Here is a 22,500-nt window from a genome sequence, read left to right as displayed (position 1 = left end):
GCCAGTATCCCGGAGTCTCCTCTTCACTGTTGACGTTGAGACTGGACAGAGGAACTCTGCCTAGAAGGCCAGTATCCCAGAGTCTCCTCTTCACTGTTGACGTTGAGACTGGACAGAGGAACTCTGCCTAGAAGGCCAGTATCCCGGAGTCTCCTCTTCACTGTTGACGTTGAGACTGGACAGAGGAACTCTGCCTAGAAGGCCAGCATCTTGGAGTCTCCTCTTCACTGTTGACGTTGAGACTGGACAGAGGAACTCTGCCTAGAAGGAGAGCATCCCGGAGTCTCCTCTTCACTGTTGACGTTGAGACTGGACAGAGGAACTCTGCCTAGAAGGCCAGCATCCCGGAGTCTCCTCTTCACTGTTGACGTTGAGACTGGACAGAGGAACTCTGCCTAGAAGGCCAGCATCCCAGAGTCTCCTCTTCACTGTTGACGTTGAGACTGGACAGAGGAACTCTGCCTAGAAGGCCAGTATCCCGGAGTCTCCTCTTCACTGTTGACGTTGAGACTGGACAGAGGAACTCTGCCTAGAAGGAGAGCATCCCGGAGTCTCCTCTTCACTGTTGACGTTGAGACTGGACAGAGGAACTCTGCCTAGAAGGCCAGCATCCCGGAGTCTCCTCTTCACTGTTGACGTTGAGACTGGACAGAGGAACTCTGCCTAGAAGGCCAGCATCCTAGAGTCGCCTCTTCACTGTTGACGTTGAGACTGGTGTTTTGTGGGTACTATTTAATGCAGCTGCCAGTTGAGGACTTGTGAGGTGTCTCTTTCTCAAACTAGACACTTATGTACTTGTCCTCTTGCTCAGTTGTGCACCGGGGCCTCCCACTCCTCTTTCTATTCGGGTTAGGGCCAGTTTGCGCTGTTCTGTGAAGGGAGTAGTACACAGCGTTGTACGAGGTCTTCAGTTTCTTGGCAATTTCTCACGTGGAATAGCCTTCATTACTCAGAACAAGAATTGACTGACGAGTTTCAGAAAGAAAGTTATTTGTTTCTGACCAATTTTGAGTCTGTAATCGAACCCACAAATGCTTGATGCTCCAGATACTCAGCAAGTCTAAACAAGGCCAGTTTCATTGCTTCCTTAACCCCACTAGGGGACCTGGGACGGTAACGTCCCACCTGGCCAACATCCAGTGAAATTGCAGAGCGCCAATTTCAAATAAAGAAATACTTGTTATAAAACTTCTTAAAACATACCAGTGTTATACATCGGTTTAAAGATGAACTTCTTGTTAGTCCAACCACGGTGTCAGATTTCAAAAAAGCTTTACGGTGAAAGCATGCGATTATCTGAGAACAGCGCCCAGCATACAAATCATTACAAACATTTACCAGCCAAGTAGAAGAGTTACACAAGTCAGAGATGGTGATAAAATTAATCACTTACCTTTGATGATCTTCATATGTTTGTACTCACAAGACTCCCAGTTACTCAATAAATGTTAATTTTGTTTTCGATAAAGCCCCTCTTTATATCCAAAGACCTCCGTTTTGTTCAGTGATCCACAGGCTCAAACGCAACAGACAGACGAAACATCTGAAAAGTATCCGTAAAGTTCGTAGAAACATGTCAAACGATGTTTATAATCGATCCTCAGGTTGTTTTTAGTCGTAATAATCAATAATATTTCAACCGGACAATAACGTCAATATAAAAAGGAAAACAAGAAAGGCTCTCAGCCGCGTGCATGAAAAACCTCTGGGACACTGCAGTGTCCACTCATTCAGAGTGGTCTTACTCCCTCTTTTTTCAGAATACAAGCCTGAAACAATTTCTAAAGACTGTTGACATCTAGTGGAAGCCATAGGAACTACAATCTGGAGTCCTAAATCAATGGAATCTGTAAAGGCAGTCAATGGAAAACTACTAACATAAAACATAAAACAGAGGGGAGATTACCAGTTAGATATTGATCGTGTATTGATCGTGTATTTCAGAGGGGAGATTACCAGTTAGATATTGATCGTGTATTTCAGAGGGAACAGTACCAGTTAGATATTGATCGTGTTTTTCAGAGGGAGATTACTCGTAAACTGACGTTCCCTAAGCAGCCCACCAACCCCTTCCTGGAGATGGTGAAGTTCCTGTTGGAACGCATCGCTCCCGTCCACATCGACTCCGAGGCCATCAGGTAAATAAATGGTGTGTGTGTGTGTGTTATATGTGGTGTCTCTCTGCTCTGGTCTAGCTGTTGAGTAGAGGTTATATAATGTTATATGTGATGTCTCTCTGCTCTGGTCTAGCTGCTGAATAAGAGGTTATATAATGTTATATGTGATGTCTCTCTGCTCTGGTCTAGCTGCTGAATAAGAGGTTATATGTGATGTCTCTCTGCTCTGGTCTAGCTGCTGAATAAGAGGTTATATGTGATGTCTCTCTGCTCTGGTCTAGCTGCTGAATAAGAGGTTATATGTGATGTCTCTCTGCTCTGGTCTAGCTGCTGAATAAGAGGTTATATGTGATGTCTCTCTGCTCTGGTCTAGCTGCTGAATAAGAGGTTATATAATGTTATATGTGATGTCTCTCTGCTCTGGTCTAGCTGCTGAATAAGAGGTTATATAATGTTATATGTGATGTCTCTCTGCTCAGTGCTCTGGTCAAGCTGTTGAATAAGAGGTTATATGTGATGTCTCTCTGCTCTGGTCTAGCTGTTGAATAAGAGGTTATATGTGATGTCTCTCTGCTCTGGTCTAGCTGCTGAATTAGAGGTTATATGTGATGTCTCTCTGCTCTGGTCTAGCTGCTGAATTAGAGGTTATATGTGATGTCTCTCTGCTCTGGTCTAGCTGTTGAATAAGAGGTTATATGTGATGTCTCTCTGCTCTGGTCTAGCTGCTGAATAAGAGGTTATATAATGTTATATGTGATGTCTCTCTGCTCAGTGCTCTGGTCAAGCTGCTGAATAAGAGGTTATATAATGTTATATGTGATGTCTCTCTGCTCTGGTCAAGCTGCTGAATAAGAGGTTATATCATGTTATATGTGATGTCTCTCTGCTCAGTGCTCTGGTCTAGCTGTTGAATAAGAGGTTATATGTGATGTCTCTCTGCTCTGGTCTAGCTGCTGAATAAGAGGTGATGTCTCTCTGCTCAGTGCTCTGGTCTAGCTGCTGAATAAGAGGTTATATAATGTTATATGTGATGTCTCTCTGCTCTGGTCTAGCTGCTGAATAAGAGGTTATATAATGTTATATGTGATGTCTCTCTGCTCTGGTCTAGCTGCTGAATAAGAGGTTATATAATGTTATATGTGATGTCTCTCTGCTCAGTGCTCTGGTCAAGCTGCTGAATAAGAGGTTATATAATGTTATATGTGATGTCTCTCTGCTCTGGTCTAGCTGCTGAATAAGAGGTTATATGTGATGTCTCTCTGCTCTGGTCTAGCTGCTGAATAAGAGGTGATGTCTCTCTGCTCAGTGCTCTGGTCTAGCTGCTGAATAAGAGGTTATATAATGTTATATGTGATGTCTCTCTGCTCAGTGCTCTGGTCTAGCTGTTGAATAAGAGGTTATATGTGATGTCTCTCTGCTCTGGTCTAGCTGTTGAATAAGAGGTTATATGTGATGTCTCTCTGCTCTGGTCTAGCTGCTGAATAAGAGGTTATATAATGTTATATGTGATGTCTCTCTGCTCTGGTCTAGCTGCTGAATAAGAGGTTATATGTGATGTCTCTCTGCTCTGGTCTAGCTGTTGAATAAGAGGTTATATGTGATGTCTCTCTGCTCTGGTCTAGCTGCTGAATAAGAGGTTATATAATGTTATATGTGATGTCTCTCTGCTCAGTGCTCTGGTCAAGCTGCTGAATAAGAGGTTATATGTGATGTCTCTCTGCTCTGGTCTAGCTGCTGAATAAGAGGTTATATAATGTTATATGTGATGTCTCTCTGCTCAGTGCTCTGGTCTAGCTGCTGAATAAGAGGTTATATAATGTTATATGTGATGTCTCTCTGCTCTGGTCTAGCTGTTGAATAAGAGGTTATATGTGATGTCTCTCTGCTCTGGTCTAGCTGCTGAATAAGAGGTTATATAATGTTATATGTGATGTCTCTCTGCTCAGTGCTCTGGTCTAGCTGCTGAATAAGAGGTTATATAATGTTATATGTGATATCTCTTCTCTGGTCTAGCTGCTGAATAAGAGGTTATATGTGATGTCTCTCTGCTCTGGTCTAGCTGCTGAATAAGAGGTTATATAATGTTATATGTGATATCTCTTCTCTGGTCTAGCTGCTGAATAAGAGGTTATATGTGATGTCTCTCTGCTCTGGTCTAGCTGCTGAATAAGAGGTTATATAATGTTATATGTGATGTCTCTCTGCTCAGTGCTCTGGTCTAGCTGCTGAATAAGAGGTTATATGTGATGTCTCTCTGCTCTGGTCTAGCTGCTGAATAAGAGGTTATATAATGTTATATGTGATGTCTCTCTGCTCTGGTCTAGCTGCTGAATAAGAGGTTATATAATGTTATATGTGATGTCTCTCTGCTCAGTGCTCTGGTCTAGCTGCTGAATTAGAGGTTATATCATGTTATATGTGATGTCTCTCTGCTCTGGTCTAGCTGCTGAATAAGAGGTTATATAATGTTATATGTGATGTCTCTCTGCTCAGTGCTCTGGTCTAGCTGCTGAATAAGAGGTTATATCATGTTATATGTGATGTCTCTCTGCTCTGGTCTAGCTGTTGAATAAGAGGTTATATGTGATGTCTCTCTGCTCTGGTCAAGCTGCTGAATAAGAGGTTATATAATGTTATATGTGATGTCTCTCTGCTCAGTGCTCTGGTCAAGCTGCTGAATAAGAGGTTATATAATGTTATATGTGATGTCTCTCTGCTCTGGTCTAGCTGCTGAATAAGAGGTTATATGTGATGTCTCTCTGCTCTGGTCTAGCTGCTGAATAAGAGGTGATGTCTCTCTGCTCAGTGCTCTGGTCTAGCTGCTGAATAAGAGGTTATATAATGTTATATGTGATGTCTCTCTGCTCAGTGCTCTGGTCTAGCTGTTGAATAAGAGGTTATATGTGATGTCTCTCTGCTCTGGTCTAGCTGTTGAATAAGAGGTTATATGTGATGTCTCTCTGCTCTGGTCTAGCTGCTGAATAAGAGGTTATATAATGTTATATGTGATGTCTCTCTGCTCTGGTCTAGCTGCTGAATAAGAGGTTATATGTGATGTCTCTCTGCTCTGGTCTAGCTGTTGAATAAGAGGTTATATGTGATGTCTCTCTGCTCTGGTCTAGCTGCTGAATAAGAGGTTATATAATGTTATATGTGATGTCTCTCTGCTCAGTGCTCTGGTCAAGCTGCTGAATAAGAGGTTATATGTGATGTCTCTCTGCTCTGGTCTAGCTGCTGAATAAGAGGTTATATAATGTTATATGTGATGTCTCTCTGCTCAGTGCTCTGGTCTAGCTGCTGAATAAGAGGTTATATAATGTTATATGTGATGTCTCTCTGCTCTGGTCTAGCTGTTGAATAAGAGGTTATATGTGATGTCTCTCTGCTCTGGTCTAGCTGCTGAATAAGAGGTTATATGTGATGTCTCTCTGCTCTGGTCTAGCTGCTGAATAAGAGGTTATATAATGTTATATGTGATGTCTCTCTGCTCAGTGCTCTGGTCTAGCTGCTGAATTAGAGGTTATATCATGTTATATGTGATGTCTCTCTGCTCTGGTCTAGCTGCTGAATAAGAGGTTATATAATGTTATATGTGATGTCTCTCTGCTCAGTGCTCTGGTCTAGCTGCTGAATAAGAGGTTATATCATGTTATATGTGATGTCTCTCTGCTCTGGTCTAGCTGCTGAATAAGAGGTTATATAATGTTATATGTGATGTCTCTCTGCTCAGTGCTCTGGTCTAGCTGCTGAATAAGAGGTTATATCATGTTATATGTGATGTCTCTCTGCTCTGGTCTAGCTGTTGAATAAGAGGTTATATGTGATGTCTCTCTGCTCTGGTCAAGCTGCTGAATAAGAGGTTATATAATGTTATATGTGATGTCTCTCTGCTCAGTGCTCTGGTCTAGCTGCTGAATAAGAGGTTATATCATGTTATATGTGATGTCTCTCTGCTCTGGTCTAGCTGCTGAATAAGAGGTTATATAATGTTATATGTGATGTCTCTCTGCTCAGTGCTCTGGTCTAGCTGCTGAATAAGAGGTTATATCATGTTATATGTGATGTCTCTCTGCTCTGGTCTAGCTGCTGAATAAGAGGTTATATAATGTTATATGTGATGTCTCTCTGCTCTGGTCTAGCTGCTGAATAAGAGGTTATATGTGATGTCTCTCTGCTCAGTGCTCTGGTCAAGCTGCTGAATAAGTCTATTGAGGGAACGGCTGATGATGATGAGGAAGGTGTCACACCAGACACCGCCATCCGCTCTGGACTGGAACTACTGAAGGTATGGATGGAGGGATGAGGAGAGAGGGAGGGAGGGATGGGACGAGGGGAGGGAGGGAGGGGACGAGGGGAGGGAGGGAGGGGACGAGGAGAGGGAGGGAGGGGACGAGGAGAGGGAGGGAGGGGACGAGGAGAGGGAGGGAGGGGACGAGGAGAGGGAGGGAGGGGACGAGGAGAGGGAGGGAGGGGACGAGGAGAGGGAGGGAGGGGAGGAGAGGGAGGGGACGAGAGGGAGGGAGGGAGGGGACGAGAGGGAGGGAGGGAGGGGAGGAGAGGGAGGGGACGAGAGGGAGGGAGGGAGGGGAGGAGAGGGAGGGAGGGAGGGAGGGGAGGAGAGGGATGGAGGGGACGAGAGGGAGGGGAGGGAGGGGGGGAGGAGAGGGAGGGGGGGGGGGAGGAGAGGGAGGGAGGGGAGGAGAGGGAGGGGAGGAGAGGGAGGGAGGGAGGGGAGGAGAGGGATGGAGGGGACGAGAGGGAGGGAGGGAGGGGAGGGAGGGGGGGAGGAGAGGGAGGGAGGGGGGGAGGAGAGGGATGGAGGGGACGAGAGGGAGGGAGGGAGGGGAGGGAGGGGGGAGGAGAGGGAGGGAGGGGGGGAGGAGAGGGGAGGGGGGGACTGGTGGATGAATGGACAGATTAATAACTTTTGCTTGTCTTTCTCCTCCTCTTCCTTGTCTTCCACCTCTCCTCTCTTCTCTCCTCCTCTTCCTTGTCTTCCTCCTCCTCCTTCTCCTCGTCCTTTCCTCCTCCTCCTCTTCCTCCTCTCCTCCAGGTTCTGTCCTTCACCCACCCCACAGCGTTCCACTCTGCTGAGACGTATGAGTCTCTGCTTCAGTGTCTAAAGATGGAGGATGACAAGGTGGCCGAGGCGGCCATTCAGATCTTCAGGAACACGGGACAGAAAATAGAGACCGAGCTACAGCAGATACGATCGTAAGAGAGGGAGGGAGAGAGGGAGGGAGGGAGAGACCGGGAGGGGGGGAGAGACCGGGAGGGGGGGAGAGACCGGGAGGGGGGGAGAGACAGGGAGGGGGAGGGAGAGAGGGGGAGGGAGGGAGAGACTGGGTGGATAGCTAATGCATGGGGTAAAGGGTCCATGACTGTAGTCAGTCTGTTAACCTCCTCTCCTTCCTCCCTGTAGTCAGTCTGTTAACCTCCTCTCCTCCCTCCCTGTAGTCAGTCTGTAAACCTCCTCTCCTCCCTCCCTGTAGTCAGTCTGTCAACCTCCTCTCCTCCCTCCCTGTAGTCAGTCTGTTAACCTCTTCTCCTTCCTCCCTGTAGTCAGTCTGTCAACCTCCTCTCCTTCCTCCCTGTAGTTAGTCTGTCAACCTCCTCTCCTTCCTCCCTGTAGTCAGTCTGTTAACCTCCTCTCCTTCCTCCCTGTAGTCAGTCTGTTAACCTCCTCTCCTCCCTGTAGTCAGTCTGTTAACCTCCTCTCCTCCCCCCAGGACCCTGATCCCAGTCCTTCATCAGAAGGCTAAACGTGGGACCCCCCACCAGGCCAAACAGGCTGTCCACTGTATCCACGCCATCTTCTGTAACAAGGAGGTCCAGCTGGCGCAGATATTTGAGGTAACACACACACACACAGAGATAGAGTAGGGCTTTGCTGTTAGGTGATACTAAAGTGCCAATAGAAAATATATTGATTATTAGATAAATATTCACCCTCCCTGAGTCAATACATGTTAAGATACGATCAAATCACGATCCAATCAATAGAGTCCATCTTTAATTATATGAGCCTCACCATGGCCCTGTGACTCTCGGATCAATTCAGTGTCTATAAATGAATTCTCTGAGAGAGGAGTATCCCATAGCCAGATAGCATTAGCTATAAATTATCATTCAGTTTGGTCTCCTAAACGAAGTTCTTATCTCGTTCTTGGTACCACATAGTACCAAAACATTACCTCATCCAATGGCATATATCAATTGTCAATTATAGATACCCTCATCTCAAATACACCCCCTCCTGGACAAGATCAGAAAAGACGCTGAGCCTCCTAGGTCATAGGTCATATACTAGGTCAAGATAAGGGCAACCTCAGAGGAGACATACAACAGTGAGCCTCCTAGGTCCTAGGTCATATACTAGGTCAAGATAAGGGCAACCTCAGAGGGGACATACAATAGTGAGCCTCCTAGGTCATATACTAGGTCAAGATAAGGGCAACCTCAGAGGAGACATACAACAGTGAGCCTCCTAGATCCTAGGTCATATACTAGGTCAAGATAAGGGCAACCTCAGAGGAGACATACAATAGTGACAGACACATTCCCAGAAGAAGACAAGCCTCCATTCTGTCCTCCTCCCCTTATGATATTCTGCATATCACCACATGGTTTAACAGACACATTCCCAGAAGAAGACAAGCCTGACCTCTCCTCTCTCTGGGGCCCCTAGTGACTAAACCCGAGCAGAGAAGAAGGGATAACTGCCAACAGTATTATCCAAAACATCCTAATGACAAATATCCCACATATTCAATATTATATAATTAAAACATCTTATTTATCAATCACTAATTCTGATTCTGCCCCAACAGTCTCTAAGAGCTTTTAAACACCTGGATTGTAAATGATTAGCCCATGTATAATTCTTCAAGCTCTGTCCAGATGTTGGGGATCATGACTAGACGGCCAACAGGCTCTAAGAGCTTTTAAACACCTGGATTGTAAATGATTAGCCCATGTATAATTCTTCAAGCTCTGTCCAGATGTTGGGGATCATGGCTAGACGGCCAACAGTCTCTAAGAGCTTTTAAACACCTGGATTGTAAATGATTAGCCCATGTATAATTCTTCAAGCTCTGTCCAGATGTTGGGGATCATGACTAGACGGCCAACAGTCTCTAAGAGCTTTTAAACACCTGGATTGTAAATGATTAGCCCATGTATAATTCTTCAAGCTCTGTCCAGATGTTGGGGATCATGGCTAGACGGCTATTTAAGTCTTTCCATAGACCCCAAACGGGTCAAAACTGTAACATCGGCAACTCAGGAACATTCAGTGTCTTATTGCTAAGCAACTCCAGTGTAGAATTGGTTTTGTAAGTTATTGTCCTGCTGAAAGGTGAATTCCTCTCCCAGTATCTGGTGAAAAAGCAGACTGAATCAGGTTTTCCTCTAGGATTTTGCCTGTTCTTAGCTCTGTTCTCTTTATTTTCATCCTGAAAAACTCCCCAGTATTTTCTGATGACAAGCATACCCATGCCATGATGCAGCCACCACCATGCTTAAAAATACGGAGGCAGTTACTCATGATGTAATGTGTGATGTGTTGGAAACCCCCTCTCTCCTCTCCCCCAGTCACTTTCTCTCTTCCCATCTCTCCTCTCCCCCAGCCTCTCTCTCTCCCCCAGCCTCTCTCTCTCCCCCAGCCTCTCTCTCTCCCCCAGCCTCTCTCTCTCCCCCAGCCTCTCTCTCTCCCCCAGCCTCTCTCTCTCCCCCAGCCTCTCTCCCCAGCCTCTCTCCTCTCCCCCAGCCTCTCTCCCCAGCCTCTCTCCTCTCCCCCAGCCTCTCTCTCTCCCCCAGCCTCTCTCCTCTCCCCCAGCCTCTGTGGTGGCTGCATCATGGTATGGGTATGGGTATCGGCAAGGACTAGGGAGTTGTTCAGGATAAAAAGATACTGGATGGAGCTGAGAAATGGCAAAATCCTAGAGGAAAACTTGGTTCTGCTCTCGCCCCCTCTCTCCTCTCCCCCAGCCTCTCCCTCTCTCCTCTCCCCCAGCCTCTCTCTCTCTAACCACCTCTCTCCTCTCCCCCAGCCCCTCTCTCTCTAACCACCTCTCTCCTCTCCCCCAGCCTCTCTCCCTCCAGCCCCTCTCTCTCTAACCACCTCTCTCCTCTCCCCCAGCCTCTCTCTCTCTAACCACCTCTCTCCTCTCCCCCAGCCTCTCTCTCTCTAACCACCTCTCTCCTCTCCCCCAGCCTCTCTCCTCTCCCCCAGCCTCTCTCTCTCTAACCACCTCTCTCCTCTCCCCCAGCCTCTCTCTCGTAGTCTAAACGCTGACGTCCCAGAACAGTTGATAACCCCCCTGGTCAGTCTGGGTCATATCTCTCTACTGGCTCCAGATCAGTTTGCCTCCCCCATGAAGGCCATCGTGGCCAACTTCATCGTCAAGGACCTCCTCATGAATGACAGGGTGGGTTTTGGGAGCGAAGACACAAACACACACACTGACACAAAAATACACACATACACATTGATCATGAATACACAAAAATACACACACACTAATCATTAATACACGCACTGACACACACACACACACACACACACACACACACACTGACACACATAAATCCATGTATCTACACACCGATGCTAGTGCTTGGGTCACCTAAAGACACACAGGGATTGTAAAGAGTGTCACACACACACACACACTGACACACATAAATCCATGTATCTACACACCGATGCTAGTGCTTGGGTCACCTAAAGACACACAGGGATTGTAAAGAGTGTGTCTCCAGTCTGTAGGAAACAAAAATGGGAAGCTGTGGACATCTGATGAAGAAGTCTCTCCTGAGGTGCTGGCTAAGGTAACTACACTCTATACATATCTCTCCTGAGGTAACTACACTCTATACATATCTCTCCTGAGGTAACTACACGCTATACATATCTCTCCTGAGGTAACTACACTCTATACACATCTCTCCTGAGGTAACTACACTCTATACACATCTCTCTTGAGGTAACTACACTCTACATATCTCTCCTGAGGTAACTACACTCTATCCATATCTCTCCTCCTCTCTCTTTCTGTCCCTCGCTCTCCTCCGCCTCTCTCTGTCCCTCGCTCTCCTCCGCCTCTCTCTCTTTCTGTCCCTCGCTCTCCTCCTCCTCTCTCTTTCTGTCCCTCGCTCTCCTCCTCCTCTATCTTTCTGTCCCTCGCTCTTCTCCGCCTCTCTTTCTGTCCCTCGCTCTCCTCTCTTTCTGTCCCTCGCTCTCCTCTCTTTCTGTCCCTCGCTCTCCTCTCTTTCTGTCCCTCGCTCTCCTCTCTTTCTGTCCCTCGTTCTCCTCCTCTTTCTGTTCCTCGCTCTCCTCCGCCTCTCTCTTTGTCCCTCGCTCTCCTCCTCCTCTCTTTCTGTCCATCACTCTCCTCCTCTCTTTCTGTCCCTCGCTCTCCTCTCTCTTTCTGTCCCTCGTTCTCCTCTCTCTTTCTGTCCCTCGCTCTCCTCTCTCTTTCTGTCCCTCGCTCTCCTCTCTTTCTGTCCCTCGCTCTCCTCTCTTTCTGTCCCTCGCTCTCCTCTCTCTCTCTCTGTCCCTCGCTCTCCCCTCTCTCTCTCTCTCTCTGTCCCTCGCTCTCCTCTCTCTTTCTGTCCCTCGCTCTCCTCCTCTCTCTTTCTGTCCCTCGCTCTCCTCTCTCTTTCTGTCCCTCGCTCTCCTCCTCTCTCTTTCTGTCCCTCGCTCTCCTCCTCTCTCTTTCTGTCCCTCGCTCTCCTCTCTTTCTGTCCCTCGCTCTCCTCTCTTTCTGTCCCTCGCTCTCCTCTCTTTCTGTCCCTCGCTCTCCTCCTCTCTTTCTGTCCCTCGCTCTCCTCCTCTCTCTTTCTGTCCCTCGCTCTCCTCCTCTCTCTTTCTGTCCCTCGCTCTCCTCTCTTTCTGTCCCTCGTTCTCCTCTCTTTCTGTCCCTCGCTCTCCTCTCTTTCTGTCCCTCGCTTTCCTCTCTTTCTGTCCCTCGCTCTCCTCTCTTTCTGTCCCTCGCTCTCCTCTCTTTCTGTCCCTCGCTCTCCTCCTCTCTCTTTCTGTCCCTCTCTCTCCTCCTCTCTCTTTCTGTCCCTCGCTCTCCTCTCTTTCTGTCCCTCGCTCTCCTCTCTTTCTGTCCCTCGCTCTCCTCCTCTCTCTTTCTGTCCCTCGCTCTCCTCCTCTCTCTTTCTGTCCCTCGCTCTCCTCTCTTTCTGTCCCTCGTTCTCCTCTCTTTCTGTCCCTCGCTCTCCTCTCTTTCTGTCCCTCGCTCTCCTCTCTTTCTGTCCCTCGCTCTCCTCCTCTCTCTTTCTGTCCCTCTCTCTCCTCCTCTCTCTTTCTGTCCCTCGCTCTCCTCTCTTTCTGTCCCTCGCTCTCCTCTCTTTCTGTCCCTCGCTCTCCTCTCTCTTTCTGTCCCTCGCTCTCCTCCTCTCTCTTTCTGTCCCTCGCTCTCCTCCTCTCTCTTTCTGTACCTCGCTCTCCTCCTCTCTCTTTCTGTCCCTCGCTCTCCTCCTCTCTCTTTCTGTCCCTCGCTCTCCTCCTCTCTCTTTCTGTCCCTCGCTCTCCTCCTCTCTCTTTCTGTCCCTCGCTCTCCTCTCTTTCTGTCCCTCGCTCTCCTCTATCTTTCTGTCCCTCGCTCTCCTCCTCTCTCTTTCTGTCCCTCGCTCTCCTCCTCTCTCTTTCTGTCCCTCGCTCTCCTCTCTCTTTCTGTCCCTCGCTCTCCTCTCTTTCTGTCCCTCGCTCTCCTCTATCTTTCTGTCCCTCGCTCTCCTCCTCTCTCTTTCTGTCCCTCGCTCTCCTCCTCTCTCTTTCTGTCCCTCGCTCTCCTCTCTCTCTCTCTGTCCCTCGCTCTCCTCCTCTCTCTTTCTGTCCCTCGCTCTCCTCTCTTTCTGTCCCTCGCTCTCCTCTCTTTCTGTCCCTCGCTCTCCTCCTCTCTCTTTCTGTCCCTCGCTCTCCTCCTCTCTCTTTCTGTCCCTCGCTCTCCTCTCTTTCTGTCCCTCGCTCTCCTCTCTTTCTGTCCCTCGCTCTCCTCTCTTTCTGTCCCTCGCTCTCCTCCTCTCTCTTTCTGTCCCTCGCTCTCCTCTCTTTCTGTCCCTCGCTCTCCTCTCTTTCTGTCCCTCGCTCTCCTCTCTTTCTGTCCCTCGCTCTCCTCCTCTCTCTTTCTGTCCCTCGCTCTCCTCTCTTTCTGTCCCTCGCTCTCCTCTCTTTCTGTCCCTCGCTCTCCTCTCTTTCTGTCCCTCGCTCTCCTCCTCTCTCTTTCTGTCCCTCGCTCTCCTCTCTTTCTGTCCCTCGCTCTCCTCCTCTCTCTTTCTGTCCCTCGCTCTCCTCTCTTTCTGTCCCTCGCTCTCCTCTCTTTCTGTCCCTCGCTCTCCTCTCTTTCTGTCCCTCGCTCTCCTCTCTTTCTGTCCCTCGCTCTCCTCTCTTTCTGTCCCTCGCTCTCCTCCTCTCTTTCTGTCCCTCGCTCTCCTCCTCTCTCTTTCTGTCCCTCGCTCTCCTCCTCTCTCTTTCTGTCCCTCGCTCTCCTCTCTTTCTGTCCCTCGCTCTCCTCTCTTTCTGTCCCTCGCTCTCCTCTCTTTCTGTCCCTCGCTCTCCTCTCTTTCTGTCCCTCGCTCTCCTCTCTTTCTGTCCCTCGCTCTCCTCTCTTTCTGTCCCTCGCTCTCCTCTCTTTCTGTCCCTCGCTCTCCTCTCTCTTTCTGTCCCTCGCTCTCCTCTCTTTCTGTCCCTCGCTCTCCTCTCTCTTTCTGTCCCTCGCTCTCCTCCTCTCTCTTTCTGTCCCTCGCTCTCCTCCTCTCTCTTTCTGTCCCTCGCTCTCCTCCTCTCTCTTTCTGTCCCTCGCTCTCCTCCTCTCTCTTTCTGTCCCTCGCTCTCCTCCTCTCTCTTTCTGTCCCTCGCTCTCCTCCTCTCTCTTTCTGTCCCTCGCTCTCCTCCTCTCTCTTTCTGTCCCTCGCTCTCCTCTCTCTCTCTCTGTCCCTCGCTCTCCTCCTCTCTCTTTCTGTCCCTCGCTCTCCTCCTCTCTCTTTCTGTCCCTCGCTCTCCTCCTCTCTCTTTCTGTCCCTCGCTCTCCTCCTCTCTCTTTCTGTCCCTCGCTCTCCTCCTCTCTCTTTCTGTCCCTCGCTCTCCTCCTCTCTCTTTCTGTCCCTCGCTCTCCTCCTCTCTCTTTCTGTCCCTCGCTCTCCTCTCTCTTTCTGTCCCTCGCTCTCCTCTCTCTTTCTGTCCCTCGCTCTCCTCTCTCTTTCTGTCCCTCGCTCTCCTCTCTTTCTGTCCCTCGCTCTCCTCTCTTTCTGTCCCTCGCTCTCCTCTCTTTCTGTCCCTCGCTCTCCTCTCTTTCTGTCCCTCGCTCTCCTCTCTCTTTCTGTCCCTCGCTCTCCTCTCTCTTTCTGTCCCTCGCTCTCCTCTCTCTTTCTGTCCCTCGCTCTCCTCTCTTTCTGTCCCTCGCTCTCCTCCTCTCTCTTTCTGTCCCTCGCTCTCCTCTCTCTTTCTGTCCCTCGCTCTCCTCTCTTTCTGTCCCTCGCTCTCCTCCTCTCTTTCTGTCCCTCGCTCTCCTCCTCTCTTTCTGTCCCTCGCTCTCCTCCTCTCTTTCTGTCCCTCGCTCTCCTCCTCTCTTTCTGTCCCTCGCTCTCCTCTCTTTCTGTCCCTCGCTCTCCTCCTCTCTTTCTGTCCCTCGCTCTCCTCTCTTTCTGTCCCTCGCTCTCCTCTCTCTTTCTGTCCCTCGCTCTCCTCTCTCTTTCTGTCCCTCGCTTTCCTCTCTCTTTCTGTCCCTCGCTCTCCTCTCTTTCTGTCCCTCGCTCTCCTCTCTTTCTGTCCCTCGCTCTCCTCTCTCTTTCTGTCCCTCGCTCTCCTCTCTCTTTCTGTCCCTCGCTCTCCTCTCTCTTTCTGTCCCTCGCTCTCCTCTCTCTCTCTGTCCCTCGCTCTCCTCTCTCTCTCTGTCCCTCGCTCTCCTCTCTTTCTGTCCCTCGCTCTCCTCTCTTTCTGTCCCTCGCTCTCCTCTCTCTTTCTGTCCCTCGCTCTCCTCTCTTTCTGTCCCTCGCTCTCCTCTCTCTTTCTGTCCCTCGCTCTCCTCTCTTTCTGTCCCTCGCTCTCCTCTCTTTCTGTCCCTCGCTCTCCTCTCTTTCTGTCCCTCGCTCTCCTCTCTCTCTGTCCCTCGCTCTCCTCTCTTTCTGTCCCTCGCTCTCCTCGTCTCTCTTTCTGTCCCTCGCTTCTCTCCTCCGCCTCTCTACATTACATTTTAGTCATTCAGCAGATGTTTTTATGTGACTTACAGTAGTGAGGTAATGCATTTGACAAAATACTCTCCCCCCCACACTGGTCCCCAGTGGGACTCAAACCTACAACCCTGGCAATTTCAAGCACTATGCTCTACCAACTGAGTTACACTCCCCTCTCCGTTTCTATGTCCTCCCCCTCTCCCTTTCTCTCCTCCCCAGGAGTAGAATGCTGTTGGAAGTATAATGTGTGATCTCTCCGTCTCTCCTCCCCAGTAGTAGAATGCTGTTGATGTATAATGTGTGATCTCTCCGTCTCTCCTCCCCAGGTGCAGGCCATTAAGCTGTTGGTGCGTTGGCTCCTCGGTATGAAGAACAACCAGTCTAAATCGGCCAACTCCACCCTCCGACTGCTGTCCGCCATGCTGGTCTCAGAGGGAGACCTCACAGAACAGAAGAAGATCAGGTATGTAGAGGTCAGAGGTCTGCCATGCTGGTCTCAGAGGGAGACCTCACAGAACAGAAGAAGATCAGGTATGTAGAGGTCAGAGGTCAGCCATGCTGGTCTCAGAGGGAGACCTCTGGGTCAGGTGTTGAAGGTTAGGGATTAGAGGTCGTTGGTTAAGCGGTCAGGCTAACTGCGTTTTGGGTCTTCCTCCCGCAGTAAGTCAGACATGTCTCGTCTGCGTCTGGCAGCAGGAGGAGCCATCATGAAGCTGGCCCAGGAACCGGTTTACCATGACATCATCACACCGGAACAGTTCCAGCTCTGTGGGCTGGTTATCAACGTAAGACTGTGTGTCGGGGTGGGACTTTAAGGGAACGTTTCTGTCAGGGTGGGACTTTAGGAAACGTTTCTGTCAGACTGTCTGTCAGGGTGGGACTTTAGGACAAGTTTCTGTCAGGGTGGGACTTTAGGAAACGTTTCTGTCAGGGTGGGACTTTAGGAAACGTTTCTGTCAGACTGTCTGTCAGGGTGGGACTTTAGGACACGTTTCTGTCAGGGTGGGACTTTAGGAAACGTTTCTGTCAGACTGTCTGTCAGGGTGGGACTTTAGGACACGTTTCTGTCAGGGTGGGACTTTAGGACACGTTTCTGTCAGGGTGGGACTTTAGGAAACGTTTCTGTCAGGGTGGGACTTTAGGAAACGTTTCTGTCAGTGTGGGACTTTAGGACACGTTTCTGTCAGGGTGGGACTTTAGGACACGTTTCTGTCAGGGTGGGACTTTAGGACACGTTTCTGTCAGGGTGGGACTTTAGGAAACGTTTCTGTAAGACTGTCAGGGTGGGACTTTAGGAAACGTTTCTGTCAGGGTGGGACTTTAGGAAACGTTTCTGTAAGACTGTGTCAGGGTGGGACTTTAGGAAACGTTTCTGTTGAAGTGTTCTGTCCTTGTTGTTGAAGTGTTCTGTCCTTGAAGTGTTCTGTCCTTGAAGTGTTCTGTCCTTGTTGTTGCAGTGTTCTGTCCTTGAAGTGTTCTGTCCTTGTTGTTGCAGTGTTCTGTCCTTGTTGTTGCAGTGTTCTGTCCTTGTTGTTGCAGTGTTCTGTCCTTGAAGTGTTCTGTCCTTGAAGTGTTCTGTCCTTGTTGTTGCAGTGTTCTGTCCTTGTTGTTGAAGTGTTCTGTCCTTGAAGTGTTCTGTCCTTGAAGTGTTCTGTCCTTGTTGTTGCAGTGTTCTGTCCTTGTTGTTGAAGTGTTCTGTGGTCTCCTGCAGGATGAGTGTTACCAGGTGCGTCAGATCTTTGCCCAGAAGTTACACCTGGCTCTGGTCAAGCTGCTCCTCCCGTTAGAGTACCTGGCCGTCTTCTCGCTGTGTGCCAAAGACCCGGTTAAGGAGAGGAGGGCCCACGCCAGACAGTGTCTGCTCAAGAACATCAGTATCAGACGGGAATTCATCAACAACAACCCCCTGGCCCACGGTTAGTGAACCGGACCGTAACAACAACCCCCTGACCCACGGTTAGTGAACCGGACCGTAACAACAACCCTCTGACCCACGGTTAGTGGACCGTAACAACAACCCCCTGACCCACGGTTAGTGGACCGGACCGTAACAACAACCCCCTGACCCACGGTTAGTGAACCGGACCGTAACAACAACCCTCTGACCCACGGTTAGTGGACCGTAACAACAACCCCCTGACCCACGGTTAGTGGACCGGACCGTAACAACAACCCCCTGACCCACGGTTAGTGAACCGGACCGTAACAACAACCCTCTGACCCACGGTTAGTGGACCGTAACAACAACCCCCTGACCCACGGTTAGTGGACCGGACCGTAACAACAACCCCCTGACCCACGGTTAGTGAACCGGACCGTAACAACAACCCCCTGACCCACGGTTAGTGAACCGTAACAACAACCTCCTGACCCACGGTTAGTGGACCGGACTGTAACAACAACCCCCTGACCCACGGTTAGTGGACCGGACTGTAACAACAACCCCCTGACCCACGGTTAGTGGACCGTAACAACAACCCCCTGGCCCACGGTTAGTGGACCGGACTGTAACAACAACCCCCTGACCCACGGTTAGTGGACCGTAACAACAACCCCCTGACCCACGGTTAGTGGACCGGACTGTAACAACAACCCTCTGGCCCACGGTTAGTGAACCGGACCGTAACAACAACCCCCTGACCCACGGTTAGTGAACCGTAACAACAACCCTCTGGCCCACGGTTAGTGAACCGTAACAACAACCCCCTGACCCACGGTTAGTGGACCGTAACAACAACCCCCTGACCCACGGTTAGTGGACCGTAACAACAACCCCCTGGCCCACGGTTAGTGAACCGGACTGTAACAACAACCCCCTGGCCCACGGTTAGTGAACCGGACCGTAACAACAACCCCCTGACCCACGGTTAGTGAACCGGACCGTAACAACAACCCCCTGGCCCACGGTTAGTGAACCGGACCGTAACAACAATCCCCTGACCCACGGTTAGTGAACCGGACCGTAACAACAACCCCCTGGCCCACGGTTAGTGAACCGGACCATAACAACAACCCCCTGGCCCACGGTTAGTGAACCGGACCGTAACAACAACCCCCTGACCCACGGTTAGTGAACCGGACCGTAACAACTGGTGATCACCAGGACACGACTCAACCCCACTGTTAATACATCAGGACACGACTCAACCCCACTGTTAATACATCAGGACACGACTCAACCCCACTGTTAATGCATCAGGACACGACTCAACCCCACTGTTAATACATCAGGACACGACTCAACCCCACTGTTAACACATCAGGACACGACTCAACCCCACTGTTAATACATCAGGACACGACTCAACCCCACTGTTAATACATCAGGACACGACTCAACCCCACGACTCAACCCCACTGTTAATACATCAGGACACGACTCAACCCCACGACTCAACCCCACTGTTATCACATCAGGACACGACTCAACCCCACTGTTAATACATCAGGACACGACTCAACCCCACTGTTAACACATCAGGACACGACTCAACCCCACTGTTAATACATCAGGACACGACTCAACCCCACTGTTAATACATCAGGACACGACTCAACCCCACTGTTAATACATAAGCACACGACTCAACCCCACTGTTAATACATCAGGACACGACTCAACCCCACGACTCAACCCCACTGTTAATACATCAGGACACGACTCAACCCCACTGTTAATACATAAGCACACGACTCAACCCCACTGTTAATGCATCAGGACACGACTCAACCCCACTGTTAATACATCAGGACACGACTCAACCCCACGACTCAACCCCACTGTTAATACATCAGGACACGACTCAACCCCACGACTCAAGCCCACTGTTAATACATCAGGACACGACTCAACCCCACGACTCAACCCCACTGTTATCACATCAGGACACGACTCAACCCCACTGTTAATACATCAGGACACGACTCAACCCCACTGTTAACACATCAGGACACGACTCAACCCCACTGTTAACACATCAGGACACGACTCAACCCCACTGTTAACACATCAGGACACGACTCAACCCCACTGTTAATACATCAGGACACGACTCAACCCCACGACTCAAGCCCACTGTTAATACATCAGGACACGACTCAACCCCACGACTCAACCCCACTGTTATCACATAAGGACACGACTCAACCCCACTGTTAATACATCAGGACACGACTCAACCCCACTGTTAACACATCAGGACACGACTCAACCCCACTGTTAATACATCAGGACACGACTCAACCCCACTGTTAACACATCAGGACACGACTCAACCCCACTGTTAATACATCAGGACACGACTCAACCCCACGACTCAAGCCCACTGTTATCACATCAGGACACGACTCAACCCCACTGTTAATACATCAGGACACGACTCAACCCCACGACTCAAGCCCACTGTTAATACATCAGGACACGACTCAACCCCACGACTCAACCCCACTGTTATCACATCAGGACACGACTCAACCCCACTGTTAATACATCAGGACACGACTCAACCCCACTGTTAACACATCAGGACACGACTCAACCCCACTGTTAATACATCAGGACACGACTCAACCCCACTGTTAACACATCAGGACACGACTCAACCCCACTGTTAATACATCAGGACACGACTCAACCCCACTGTTAATACATCAGGACACGACTCAACCCCACTGTTAATACATCAGGACACGACTCAACCCCACTGTTAACACATCAGGACACGACTCAACCCCACTGTTAATACATCAGGACACGACTCAACCCCACGACTCAACCCCACTGTTATCACATCAGGACACGACTCAACCCCACTGTTAATACATCAGGACACGACTCAACCCCACGACTCAACCCCACTGTTAATACATCAGGACACGACTCAACCCCACTGTTAATGCATCAGGACACAACTCAACCCTCTCCTCCTTTCTCCTCCTTCTCCCTCCTCCCCTCCTCTCCTCCTTCTCCCTCCTCCCCTCCTCTCCTCCTCCCTCCTCCCCTCCTCTCCTCCTTCTCCCTCCTCCCCTCCTCTCCTCCTTCTCCCTCCTCCCCTCCTCTCTCCTTCTTCCTCCTCCCCTCCTTTCTCCTTCTCCCTCCTCCCCTCTCCCCTCTCTCCTTCACCCTCCTCCCCTCTCTCCTTCACCCTCCTCCCCTCTCCCCTCTCTCCTTCACCCTCCTCTCTCCTCCTCTCTCCTCTCCCCCTCTTCTCTCCCCCTCTCCTCCGCTCTCCTTCTCCTCCCTCGTCTCCTCTCTCCTCCCCTCCCTCGTCTCCTCTCTCCTCCCCTCCCTCGTCTCCTCTCTCCTCCTCTCCCCTCTCCTCCTCTCCCCCTCTCCTCCTCTCTCCCCCTCTCCTCCTCTCCCCTCTCCTCCTCCCTCTCCCTCTCTCCCCCTCTCTCCTCCTCTCTCCCCTCCTCTCCTCTCTCCCTCTCCTCTCCTCCTCTCCCCCTCTCCTCTCCCCCTCTCCTCTTCTCCTTCTATAGATAAGATGATGTCTCTCCTACCAGAGTATGTGGTTCCTTATATGATCCACCTGTTGGCTCATGACCCAGACTTCACCAAGCCACAGGACTTTGAACAGCTCCGAGACCTCAAGGAGTGAGTGTGTACACACACACACACACACACACACACACACACACACACACACGAACAAACATCACCTCTCCTCTTCATCTCTCCTAAACCAGACAGTACATGGCCTCTCCTCTTCATCTCTCCTAAACCAGACAGTACATGGCCTCTCCTCTTCATCTCCTAAATCAGACAGAACATGGCCTCTCCTCTTCATCTCTCCTAAATCAGACAGTACATGCCTCTCCTCTTCATCTCTCCTAAATCAGACAGTACATGGCCTCTCATCTTCATCTCTCCTCAATCAGACAGTACATGCCTCTCCTCTTCATCTCTCCTAAATCAGACAGTACATGGCCTCTCCTCTTCATCTCTCCTCAATCAGACAGTACATGGCTTCTCCTCTTCATCTCTCCTAAATCAGACAGTACATGGCTCTCCTCTTCATCTCTCCTCAATCAGACAGTACATGGTCTCTCCTAAATCAGACAGTACATGGCCTCTCCTCTTCATCTCTCCTCAATCAGACAGTACACGGCCTCTCTTCTTCATCTCTCCTCAATCAGACAGTACATGGCCTCTCCTCTTCATCTCTCCTAAACCAGACAGTACACGGCCTCTCCTCTTCATCTCTCCTCAATCAGACAGTACACGGCCTCTCTTCTTCATCTCTCCTCAATCAGACAGTACATGGCCTCTCCTCTTCATCTCTCCTAAACCAGACAGTACACGGCCTCTCCTCTTCATCTCTCCTAAATCAGACTTACACACACGAACACAGACAGCTTGAGTATTTCTGATGTGTGTGTGTGTGTGTGTGTGTGTGTGTGTGTGTGTGTGTGTGTGTGTAGGTGCCTGTGGTTCATGCTAGAGGTGTTGATGGTGCAGAATGAGAACAACAGTCACGCCTTCCTGAGGAAAATGGTGGAGAACATCAAGCAGACCAAAGACGCACAGTGTCCTGATGACCCGAAGGCTAACGAGGTACACACACACACACACACACACACACACACTGTCCTGATGACCCGAAGGCTAACGAGGTACACACACACACACACACACACACACTGTCCTGATGACCCGAAGGCTAACGAGGTACACACACACACACACACACACACACACTGTCCTGATGACCCGAAGGCTAACGAGGTACACACACACACACACACACACACACACACACACACTGTCCTGATGACCCGAAGGCTAACGAGGTACACACACACACACACACACACACAGTGTCCTGATGACCCGAAGGCTAACGAGGTACACACACACACACACACTGTCCTGATGACCCGAAGGCTAACGAGGTACACACACACACACACACACACACACACACACAGTGTCCTGATGACCCGAAGGCTAACGAGGTACACACACACACACACACACACACACACACACACACACACACAGTGTCCTGATGACCCGAAGGCTAACGAGGTACACACACACACACACACACACACACACACTGTCCTGATGACCCGAAGGCTAACGAGGTACACACACACACACACACACACACTGTCCTGATGACCCGAAGGCTAACGAGGTACACACACACACACACACACACACACACACACTGTCCTGATGACCCGAAGGCTAACG

The 22,500-nt window shown here is 50.0% G+C and overlaps 1 protein-coding gene across 8 annotated transcripts in view; it reads left to right on the top strand.

Annotated features, from left to right (window-relative positions):
* The window catches only part of LOC118936834 (sister chromatid cohesion protein PDS5 homolog A), a 90,386-nt gene that overhangs the window by 48,819 nt on the left and 19,067 nt on the right, over window positions 1-22,500 (top strand). For 7 of the 8 annotated variants that reach the window (XM_036934264.1, XM_036934259.1, XM_036934260.1 and 4 more), the window contains 11 exons: window positions 2,023-2,138; window positions 6,297-6,402; window positions 7,171-7,331; window positions 7,847-7,970; window positions 10,388-10,546; window positions 10,881-10,949; window positions 15,626-15,762; window positions 15,961-16,084; window positions 17,011-17,215; window positions 20,781-20,895; window positions 21,723-21,855. In XM_036934264.1, coding sequence (XP_036790159.1) covers window positions 2,023-2,138; window positions 6,297-6,402; window positions 7,171-7,331; window positions 7,847-7,970; window positions 10,388-10,546; window positions 10,881-10,949; window positions 15,626-15,762; window positions 15,961-16,084; window positions 17,011-17,215; window positions 20,781-20,895; window positions 21,723-21,855 — 1,449 coding nt within the window. Of the gene's footprint in view, window positions 1-2,022; window positions 2,139-2,596; window positions 2,670-6,296; window positions 6,403-7,170; window positions 7,332-7,846; window positions 7,971-10,387; window positions 10,547-10,880; window positions 10,950-15,625; window positions 15,763-15,960; window positions 16,085-17,010; window positions 17,216-20,780; window positions 20,896-21,722; window positions 21,856-22,500 lie in introns of those variants that run through there. The other variant, XM_036934266.1, reaches the window with a different exon arrangement.

The sequence above is a fragment of the Oncorhynchus mykiss genome, chromosome 10 (genome assembly GCF_013265735.2).
Source record: "Oncorhynchus mykiss isolate Arlee chromosome 10, USDA_OmykA_1.1, whole genome shotgun sequence".
Taxonomy (NCBI): Eukaryota; Metazoa; Chordata; class Actinopteri; order Salmoniformes; family Salmonidae; genus Oncorhynchus; species Oncorhynchus mykiss.
Note: the sequence above shows the minus strand (reverse complement) of the source record. Positions and strands in the feature narration are given on the sequence as shown.